Raw genomic sequence first — 11,487 nt, 5'->3', positions numbered from 1 at the left:
CTTGATGGTACCTTTTTTTGGTTTATTTAAGAGTTCTGAAGCGTTCTGTAGAAGCACCCTGGACAAAGAAGAAAGAAAATTTCAAACGAAATATAAAGAGAAATTCCTGGGAACCTTAACAAAGCATCAGACTCTGAAGTATTTAGACCAGAGTGGTCTTGACAGAAATTGTAAAGACCTAACTTGTTTCTTTTAATTCAGAGGCTGTTCAGTGTGAAAGTTATCAATGTGAACAGTGAAACAAACAGTATTTTTGAAACATGTTCATTAAGTAAAAATAAATAGCTTGGCGTTAGAGTTCTAAAAGCAAAATTTAATAAATTAATATATGCATGCCAGATAAAAATACAAAATTACAATTGAAATAGCAATCATAATAAAGGAACACTGCTCAGCATTGCAGATTTCACTGCAACCACCATAAACATCATGGAGAATTACTTAAAGTAACATTTAAAGTACATGTTTTGTTTCTGTTAAAAACAAATTACTATATGATGAAAAAACTGAAAGAAACCCAAGAACAAATCAGCCAAAAAAGTGGCAGAGAATGATATGAAGTGTCAATAAACTGCCAGAGGCTCAATTTCACATAAGTCGGCCTTCTTTTTAGTATCAGAAACCAATTACATAGAACATAAAAGCAAATTCACAACAGGTTTACACTGAGAAACATGCTGAATTACAACCACAAACTATCCAGAACAAAGATGCTGCACCAGATCAGTTGTTTTCTTCATGGAATGATTCTCACCAGAGCAGGGAGAACAGGGAGCAAATCATGCAATAGCTGTAGGCTTCTTGTTTTTTATTTTCACATGATAAACACCCAGGATTACTAGTACTGGAAAGTATGTGTTAACCTTTTTCAACATCAGCTGAATGGCACTACAGAAATGACAAAGAGTTCCTTCATTTTTATCCTGAATACATCGAAAGCTCTAGCAAATATGCAATTCAGCGACAAGAGCCATTAAATTACTTTAAAATATTCCTTCATCCATAGAACACTGTTGCTTCCTTTTTTATTACAAAACCCCCAAAATATTCAAAATAAAATGTCTTCATTTTTTATAAGCATCTCCACCACAAGTCTCTGATAACGGATGTCATTCAATGCAGCCATCGCATCCAGTTCTGGCGCTCTCATAAGAGTTGGTCCAAAAACTATGCCCAGGTTCTCTGCACTCATGAGATTTTCCTTTTCATGAAGTGTTACTCTGTAAGAAAGGACAGAAAAGTGTTTTTCACTGACTGAAAGACGCCTTCCGTGCCAAATAGTACCTGCATAGGCTTGAAAAAAAAATGGGGAGGAGAAGCTGCAAACATCTTTCTGCTTTTCTCCCAGACCTGCAGATATATGTTGAGTCAGATGTCTCTGTCCTACCAGGCACACAGACCACGTTTACCTCCACAAGGGTTACAGTGTACTGAGTGAGGGGGCTGATGACTGCTTTCAGTTGAACTGGGACCATTTTGCTTTTGCTCTTTAATCTGCAGCACTTGGAGGCTGCTCCCCTGGGAAGCAGGCTGTGCTCCTGGAGAGCCTGTCAGAGCTGCTACGTGAGCAGCTGAGCTCACCAGAGATGCATGATGTGACTCCATGCCACGTGGTCACACTGCTGCTCCCTCACGCGTGCAACTGCAATGCAGGCGAGGCATGCGTGAAGTCACTGCCTTTACGCATTACACGCTAACTGCGCTAAGTTGGCCTGAATGCACCTCATTCCCCTCCAGTACAAATTACGTCCTGTGGCTTGTACTAAAAAATGAAATCATCACTTTGGGGTCGCTTTGAAACCATGAGGATCTCACTAGAAGCTCATTTTCACAGCATCTGCAGCATGCTATGAAGTCTGTGCTCTGACAGGCCTACTCCCACCCCCCCACCTCTTCTTCTGTGGGCCCTAACATCTGCCAAGCAGCTGAGCCCCAGCCCATGGCGGGCTCCTGCTGCCCGCTCTCCATCTGCAGAAGAGGAGGGATGGAGGGAGGCCACGTTTTGCTGCTCCACAGGAACCTGACCTCATCAAAGCCGTGGGCTGAGGCCCTGCTTCTGGGCACATGTGGAGGCTGCCTCCAGAAACTAACTCCTGGCCAAGAACCATACCCACAGGAGACGCATTCTCTGCTGGGGCTACTGCAGAAACACGTCTGCTCAGCCAGTGCCAGCAGCGTCACTGCTGGACAGCTAGGATGGTCTCTGGGGTCACAGGATGGTATTTCTTAGTACAGCACCTTGTGCTCCTCTGTGCTGCTCTGCCTCAGCATGGGCAGCATCAGCACCATGAGGGGCGCGGGAGGAGAACGGCCTGACCCCGAGTGGCCCATTACTGCTGTCCGCTGCAGTGGGTGCGGGAGAGAAAAGCCTGTCCCAGAGCCGAAGCTCCTGCCTTGATCCATCCCGGTGAATTGCCTCAATTGAGGAAACAAATTTGTATTATGCAAAAGTTTAAATATACACTATTGTTTTATACAAAATGAATCTCCGTAAGGATTCCCAGAAACAACTATGCATCTAGGGGCAGTAATTGAAAGCTTGGTTATATTATTTCTCTTTTCACTGCTCTGGCATCTCTTTTGTTGCATGAACAAATCCTTTGGTATGTATATATATATATATATATATATATATATATATATATGAAGACAAGCTTTTTCTCCCCTTTTTGTCTTCTGCTTTAATTTTTATTTTAAAACAAGTGGGATTGATGTTTCTAAACTTCTGTGTCTTCAACTAGTAGTTATCTCAGGTAAAGGAGCTGTGTCTGATTACCTGAATTCAGTAGCAAGACAACAGCTTTTCCAGCACCACAGCCTGTTTTAACAAACACACTAAGGGGAAGTTTAAAAATGAGTGAATTTTGTCACCCTTCTACCTTATTGTTCACCTATACCACAAATATGATGTGCCAAAGCAACTTGCTAACTGGAGCAGCAATTGCAACTCTTGAACAGGGTAAGGAAAAATTAACTTCATACTTGACAAGCAGTAAGCAGTGTTTTTTTTTTTTATTTCTCCCTAAGTCTTTCATCCCTCTGTCTGTTCTAAAAGACACATTTGAAATGTCACTGAAATAAATGGACAAATCAGGCAGAAACCCTGTAGCTGAATTTTGCCTGAGGTATTCAGCAGAGTCAACGTATTCCTACTTGTACAAGATCTATAAAAGGAAAAAAAAGAGCTTAAAATCAAGTCTTTTTCTAAAGAAAGGGAGTAATTCTTATATATTGCCAATAAGTTTGAGTTATTTGAGAAGATGAAATTGATACCCTAACATGTCATATTGATTTTTTCCCCCTACTTTCCTGAAATAAATAGGACCTTTGCTGTTGCACTGGATATTCATCCGTCAATCTCTATCTAGCAATTTTTAAACCTACTGACCAGTTTCAATCACATCTGAGGGTGGTGGAGAAACCACACACAGAACTGATGTTCCTAGTTTTGAGAGTGGCATCTGGCATGGGGGTATCCATGCTGGCAAGCCCCACTGCACCTGGGGCTAGATGGCCCTCTGTGCCCAATATCCACCATCTTTTTTAGGGTATCAGGGATGATCAGGTTAGATGAGACAGCAGAAAAAGCCACCAATCCATAGGCATTAAACTGTATTATTTCCCTGCCCGGGGAGTAACTTATTACTCCCAGCAAGACTATTTTTTTCTTTTACCATAAACATTCACTGTAACTTTAAACATAGTGCAAATCTGTTAGGCAGGTGACTTTTGTGCTTCGAAACTGTGGGCTTTTTTGACTTATGTCCTTCAGATACTTTGTGAATGCTTAAAGTTGGGTAAAAAACAATGTTTGGGTATTTACCACTGTGCGGTCTATCATTCCCCACCACAGCCAGACTCCAGGAGCAACTCTTAATTTGCTTTGCAGAATTTGGTGGGCCTTGCCCAGACTCTTCTGAAGGTCCTAACATGAACTTTCCTAAAAACAAGTTTGGCTTAGTTCTTTCCAGACAGTCCACCTACCTCTTCAAATGTGCCATGAGATACCTTAATGTTTCACAGTGTGCAGGCGGCAGCAGTTTCAGCGCCTCATGGAGAATTTCCAGCTGTTCATCCGGATCGGTGGTTTCTGAAACACAGATGTTCATGGTCACCACATGGACAGCCCACAGTCATGCATGGAAGGACAAGAACGGTGGCCTGCAGAGGAAAGCAGGACCTCACAGCTCTGTTGGATTACGTATTTAAAGAACCTATCCAAACCTCTTTGTGGAGGATTTGCCTATCCAAAGGTGCTTAGAGCACGGTCAGGACGTGATTGGTTTTAGACAACGAAAACTGCCTAAAAATTACACTCCAAAGGATTCCCAGCAACCTACTAAAAAAAATTCCCCTAGCAGCCCCTGCTGACTGGACTAGTTTTGCACAAACAATCTACAGGTGCAGCCCTGGAACAGCAAAAAGTACTGGGAACTTTGCCATCAGTTTCCTTGGTGGTGTCCACACTGCTTGAAAAGAGCCTTCTCCAGAGCAGTGCCAAGCCCAGCATCTGGCCCTTCTTTTCTCTACCCATGGCCACCCCAGACCTCTCCAGGCGTGCATGGTGTGCCTGTCAAGTCGCAGAGCTGCTCCAGGCAGCCAGGATGCTTGGCAGAAATGTTCCAGCTGGGCTTACTGCCATGCCTGCAGAGGCCAGCCCTGACAGTGGCCTTAGGATGGGCACTTATCAGCTTGTAAAAACACTCAAAACAGACATCTCTAGAAACAAGTGGCTTATCTTATTTCTAAACATTTTCATAAATCACCTTTCTAGCAAGACAAAAGCAAAGACTTTAAATGTCACTATCCAGTATTAGGGATTCACACAATACAGGCGAAACAATCCAATCCATAAATGTGAGGAAAAGGAAGTGTTCCTGGCGACAAAGGGGAAGAAAAATGTACCCACAATTGTGTGGTACCATGTGATTTTGTTGTAACGTGCAGCACATGTTTATTCCTTGATCCTTACTAAATAGAACATGCAGCAGAAGAGTTGCTGGGACAGAATATGTCAATAGGCAAGTCATGCACAAAAAGAAGAAAAGGATGAGAATGAAGAACAGGAGGAAAATGCGTTATACATACTTGCAGACTCTATAAACTTTGGGTAGGCATCATACGTGATGAGTGGAATTGGCAAATCCCTGAAGTACAGTTTAAGTGCACCAGTGATAATATTGATATCTTCATACATATTCACAGAAATATCAGCTTTCTCCCCATCTGTGTGGAGAAGGCATTGACATTAAAGCCTTGGAAATGTAAACAGATGTAAAATAGTATTCAAAACAAAAATAATACCCTGCTTAAGCAAACATTATTAAACTAGACACGACTATACATTTTGGATTTATAAGCAAAACAGTGCATTACTGGGCTGTGAAGTTCATCATTTCACAGTTAAAACCTCAAGCCTTTTACACAGAAACTTATCCTTTCTTCATTTCAAATGACTATAGAAAATGAAGTGTTCGGTTTTTCTAGGAAAAAAACTGCTTGCCTCCTCTAGCAGTATCTATGTTGTAGAAACGTGTGGAAGCTTAGCTATTTCTGTACACACTGCATTGCCAAACAAGACATTTGTCAGCACTGCATGACAAATTAGGGAAAGTCTGAGGAAAAAAAAAAAAAGGTAAAGGAAACCAACTTTGTCCACAGCCTCTCTGTTTTATAAGAAAAACATGTGTTCACCATTTAGCTACAGCGTACTACCTACTCCTGACCGCAGTGGACATGGATTCAAAACTTGGCTTCTCCAGCACATCTCCACCCTGCTAAGGCTGTAGAGGAGGCAGATGTTGTGTGAATAGGTCCAGTTCTCTGCTGAAACAGGAGAGAGAGTTTCCAGAATGGATTTTGGCCTTGATTTCTACTGGGACAGGGGGACTGCAGCTGGAAAGCCTTTAATTTTCCTACTGCCTTTTTGCCAGAGAGAAGAGTCTGTTCTCACTGACTTCCTTTAGACTGTAATAATTCAAACTTTGCGTGATTGTATTTATCTTATTATTTTGGAGCTTTCATCCAGAAAGATGAATTTAAATTGCACAGTCCTCTTAAGGCACTTCACTGCTTGCCCTATCCTTCCCCCACCCCCCCGAGTGTAGTTTTACTTGCAAACCAGGGCAGTAGTTCAGAAAGCTTTACCCTTTCCTATGTACATCATCACTGAAGCACAGACACTGCTGGAAGGAGAAGAGCAGATTTTGGTAATAAAGGCCAAAGAAAAGCTGATGTGCTTTTCTGATGGGGGAGACTCCCCCACTCTTCTGCCAGAACAGCCCCCAGACTCCTTCAGACCGCCTGCGCGGTGGAGCATGAGACAGGCAGGGGCTGTGCAGAAAAACCGTGTCTATTTAACACAGCAGCACGAGGGTACAGCATGCAGGAAAGAACGTACCTCTGTCAAATGCCATTTTGACATCTTCAATAAGATCACTAAATCCTGAGACTCTGTACAGTCCCTCAGAATTAAGACCTGCAATGAACATTTTAACAGGATTAAAATCAGTATTAATTTTAGTTTCCTTCTACCCAGTTCTTTTTTTTTTCTAGGTTCTTCATTTAAGGGAGAAAAAGCAGACCGGTTTTAAAAGCCTTATCAGGCTTTCCTTTCAGAATGAAATCTCACCCTGGCCTTTTAACCCTGACCCTTGCATTAGCTGCCTTGTTTAATCAGCACTAAATTATGTTTATGCAAACGATTTCAGAGCTGAAGAAACATATTAAGCCAATTACAACGGATTTAAAAATAACTGAGATTAGCATGTGAGATGTTCAGTCATCATTTCAGAATGAAAACAAATATTCTAATTCTAGAAAAGGATATTCTGTGTGCTAGGGGATCTAGCAAGAGGAAACGTCAATACTAACTGGCTTTGCTTTAGCACATTCACTTGATTTTTTAATAAAAATATTACTGGAAAGATAGGTGCCAAGATGTGACTATAAAGCAGTAATTGTTCATTAAGCAATTTCTAGCAGAATCTATAAAAATTATAAATGGGTACGAACCATGAAATAATACGAAGTATAATATTAACAGTGCAGGGTAATTGGTAGTCATAAAATGTCTTGTGCAAACCTGTTTTGAGCAATCATACACTCAGCAGAAACCCAGATGACCCAGATCAATCTAAACGGATTATCAGTAAAGAAACGAGAGCCCATTAACTACGCCTTACCTCGGGATTCAATTTCCCTAATGCACATGTCTACTACCATCGGTCTCTTTGTGAAGTGTGCTTTTACTAGCGTGGTAAGGTCACAGCTGTACACTTTCTTGACATGCTTCAGGTCTGGCTTGCAGTCATTTGGGACCATCTTGGAACACTGCTTGTGCACATTTAAACCACAATCTGAGAGAAAAATGAAAGGACGATTAGGCTGGTGTTTGGTGAAGATGTATCCCGAGGTCACCACTGCTGAGTGCACGCAGATCCTGACCTCATCCTGCAACTACTACTTCTGCAGAGACCTCTTAACGACCAAACGCACGAGGCTGGGACAGACTTAAAGCAACGTATTTTCTACCCAAGACATTCCTTCCATGCCTCAAAGATCCAACATGAACTGATAAACTTTCCCCGGGGCTTACTGAATCAAGGTGTACGAGCCAGTTGTGTTCCCCACCAGTATTTGTGTTGCTACCATGACCTAAACTTTCCTTCCAGGTCGTTGCGGATTTCCAGGTGCGACAGCCCAAGCACAGCATTGCTGGTGACAGGGCCCCTTCCCCAGCATGGGGAGCAGACATGCAGCCGCAGAGTCCCCACGCTGCCAGGGGCACTTCACGAGGACTGCTCTAGGGCTGCCCCTCTGATACAGGCTCATAGGCTGTTTGTGAAGCAGTGCTGGCAGTCACCAAAACAGTTCTATGTATTTTAAAAGTGGCTTCGGGAATATTTGTGGGTTTTGTTTTTTTAAGCATAAACAAACAACTCCACACCTTTATTGCAAACACGCTGAGAATGAGATTTAGTTTAAGTGAAACTTAATTGAAATCAGATAATCAGATTATGGAAAAACGTTTGCTCTCTCCAAAACCACACAAAACATACTAATCTGGGTTTGGAAAAAAAAAGTGTAGGAAAACAGCACTAATTACCCAGTGAAGATGTGCAGAGCAGCGCAGTCCCTTTTAAGCTAAGCACACACTGCCACCAGCAGCAGCCCTGGTGTGCCCGGCCAGCTCCTGCACTACCCACAGCCAAGGGCAGTGCCCCCATTTTCACTACAGTTTCTTCTGTAACAAAGACTCACACACTTCTGTGAGAAAACAGCAGCTGGCAAGAAGCATGGCATGGTGTGGTCAGGATGTTTCCCATGGTCTAACCTGCACTTAGTATTCACTGAGACTCCAGCCCTGCATGTCTCCGGTGCCATACACAGCCCCCTGCATTTCCACAGCAGCAGAATTAAAGGACGTAGGTGCTTGAAGGATCAATGGAGGATCAATGATTTCCTTGATGGAAATCCGTAACTTCCCACTGCAGTACTGAATAGCTAGCTGCGTGTAGAGATTCCCTTTGGATTTTTGCCAATACCCGTATTTTCATTAATGCTCCATAGATTATTTGACTTTGATCTTTACAAAACAGTAAAGCCCAGAAGTTTAATTTCCACCACGTCAGCTGCAGCCTGCTGCTAACAGCGCTGTGTTAACTCAACAGGCCTGTAAAGCCACCAGCATTGTCACTCGGGCTCCTCTGTAAAGCATCCCCTCTCTGCTTGCAGTTCAAGTTTGGCACGTCACCTCAATCACCTCAACCAGCCCTGGGCTCCAGCTCCAGCCTGATTAAAGCTCCCCTCAGCTTTCTGTGCAGGAACGCCCCCTGCCCTGTGAGGGTGATTAGTGCCAAGGCCGGGGAGCTGCCAGCTCTGCATTTCACGCCTCTTTGTCAGTTTGTGTGGTGAACACACCTCGGGCAAAGCCATCAAGGTGAAACCTGCTCCCTGCAAGCAAGCGGCATTACTGAAGAAACTCTGAGGGCACCAGTCAGCGGTGGCAAGGGCGCCTCTACCCATGTTTAAATACCACCAGCACTCCTTGTCTGAACTCTGGAAAACCAGGTCCCAAAATTCTTTGGAAATGTGTGACTTGAATCCTCCAGCATCTCAGTGCTTCAGCTGTAAAATGGGAAGGAGATGATGTTCCAGCTTTCTCTGGTGCTGTAGAAATCCCTTAGAGGCTTATGGGAACACAGAGGAGAAATTATTCATCTTTGGAGTACGGTTTCAATACTGTGCCCTCAGCAAGCCCAATGGCTACACTTTTAACATCAAGGAGAAATAAAAAATACTAAGTAGGTGCTGGTAAGCAAGTACCATCCGTTCTGCTTTCAGAACAAGGATGAAGTGGTGGAGTAAAAATAGCATGTAGCCAAATAATTAGGGGCAATATCTCAATGCACACACAGAAGGGAAGCAAACTGATACCCCAGAGAAAATCCTAATTCTTGATTTCCTTTAATTTGAAACCCTAAGTTTGAGTAGTAATAGTATTTATGAATGCAAATTAATTATTGCACATTGATTCCTAAAACCGCTGCAAGAAGCACCTATTCCAGCACAGATTAAAAGTTTGAAATATTAAAATATTTATCAGAAATGCTCTAACATGTCTATCAAAACTATTGTCTACAGGACTGAAATGGCTGCATCTTACAAGGACTCAGTAGTAATTTTGTGAGTACAAATTAGCCACTGCACATAGATAGCAATGTAGCTCAGAGTTACATCTCTGGGAATCCAAGGCTAATTAAGACTAAAATATATAAAAATAGAAAAAACATGCTTCCAAGTATCTTATACTTGACTTAAAGCAATTACCACATTCGCTGAGATCATCCTAATTATATTTATATACAAGAAAGTTTTATTTCATGAAAATAGCTAACTTACAGAGATGTTTCCAATGTGAAAACCTTGCTTCAGAAAATAATTGTGTTATTGCTAATCCTACAGATTCAGACTGGCTTTGGATCTGACCTCATTAATGCCAGAATAATAATTACAAAAGAAAAAGTCAACTTTCCTCTGCTGTCTTTTGTTCTTCCTTTACACTCGATTGGATTTTATGCACCATTCCACTGCTTAAGGGCTTACAAACACTCCTGAGAAACATTTAAAACCTAGAAATATTTCAGATAGTTAATGCTTATAAAATGCATGAACACTATGTTCGGTATTATTGGGCTGCGCGATACCTTTCTAACAAACAAGGCTCTTTACCTCTTACGTAGGAGATCACCTTACCTTAGCAATTCAACATCAGTATACAGTTCTAGGAGATTTTGGTGAATTTGCAATAGGAAAATTGTATTTGCTTCAATAAATAAGCTGAAATTCCCCAATGCCATGATTTCTATGAGGTGGGTCCCTCTCCTGCACTAACAACAGTCATGTCTCAGTCACTAGTCCCTGACTAAGCTAACAACCAGAGTCACATGCAGATGAAGGATGATCACCTGTCTTGCTAATGCAAAGGTAAAAAGCATGCAGCCAGGAGGTCAACCCTCTGCTCCACATTGCTGCGTGGAACCTTCTACTCTAACGATATCCAGTTTACTTGTTAGTACTAAAAGACAGGAACTACACTGCAAATAAAACTGCCCTCTGTTCTCATTGGAGGATCTTCATGAAAGCTTTGAAACCCACTGTCTGAGAATTGGCTAACACGGAACAGGAAAGCCTAGTCCCAAATCTTCGTGCTTCCACATAGTGAAGCCTTAGGACTGTTTGCTTCCTTCACACGTGATCTTCATGATTTGGCTGGGTTCACTGAGTAAGACCAAGAGACTGACTTCAAATCTAAGATCTATTTACTTTCCGTTATATCAAAATAAATCCAGAATAGCTAAGTTGGCATTAGCAACTTTACTCCTGATCTACTCTAATGTAACAAAGAGCCTTACCCATTTCTTACAGAAGTTCATCAGAGCCTATCCCCTGACTGGCTAAAAAAAAAGTCCCCCTAAAGCACCATATCTGCCGATAAATCCTATAATAATACAGGGCAGATTTAAAAGATCTCTCATGACCTCTGGCAGGTCAATAGAAAAACTTCTGCTGACTTCAGTTGATCAGAATTCCACCTTTACAGCGATGATTTCTCAGGACTAGAATTGTAAGTCATGCATACCATTCCTTTTTATAGCGCTATCAAACTGTGGCCACCTTTCAAATACACCAAGTATGGCTAAAAAAATACAGCCATAAATTCAAAAGCATATAGGAAGTTTGGAAATTTAGCAAAAAAAAAAGTCATTTTAGATGACAGCTTTAAAAGTCTGTGATAAGCTACCCTTACTTTAATAGCATATTGATCTAGAAGCTCAGGTGGGCTGTGACATTGCTCCTATGAGAGGTATTAAATTTAAAACCAGCCTGACAATACTTTCTTACAATGCCCAGAAAAAGGTTTTGCAATGTTTTAGAAACAGCTAATACTGATGTTCGTCCACTGAGCTGAAAGACAAGTAAGGC

The 11,487-nt window shown here is 42.0% G+C and overlaps 1 protein-coding gene across 1 annotated transcript in view; it reads right to left on the bottom strand.

Annotated features, from left to right (window-relative positions):
- Positions 1–292: 292 nt before the first annotated feature.
- CHN1 (chimerin 1) overlaps positions 293–11,487 on the bottom strand; it is a 96,468-nt gene continuing 85,273 nt past the window's right edge. The window contains exons 9-13 of the mRNA XM_035567427.1: positions 7,185–7,358; positions 6,401–6,478; positions 5,089–5,226; positions 3,985–4,090; positions 293–1,220 (exon numbers count right to left, since the gene is read on the bottom strand). Coding sequence (XP_035423320.1) covers positions 1,049–1,220; positions 3,985–4,090; positions 5,089–5,226; positions 6,401–6,478; positions 7,185–7,358 — 668 coding nt within the window. The 3' untranslated portion in view covers positions 293–1,048. The remainder of the gene's footprint in view (positions 1,221–3,984; positions 4,091–5,088; positions 5,227–6,400; positions 6,479–7,184; positions 7,359–11,487) is intronic.

This window comes from Cygnus atratus, chromosome 6 (assembly GCF_013377495.2).
Source record: "Cygnus atratus isolate AKBS03 ecotype Queensland, Australia chromosome 6, CAtr_DNAZoo_HiC_assembly, whole genome shotgun sequence".
Taxonomy (NCBI): domain Eukaryota; kingdom Metazoa; phylum Chordata; class Aves; order Anseriformes; family Anatidae; genus Cygnus; species Cygnus atratus.
Note: the sequence above shows the minus strand (reverse complement) of the source record. Positions and strands in the feature narration are given on the sequence as shown.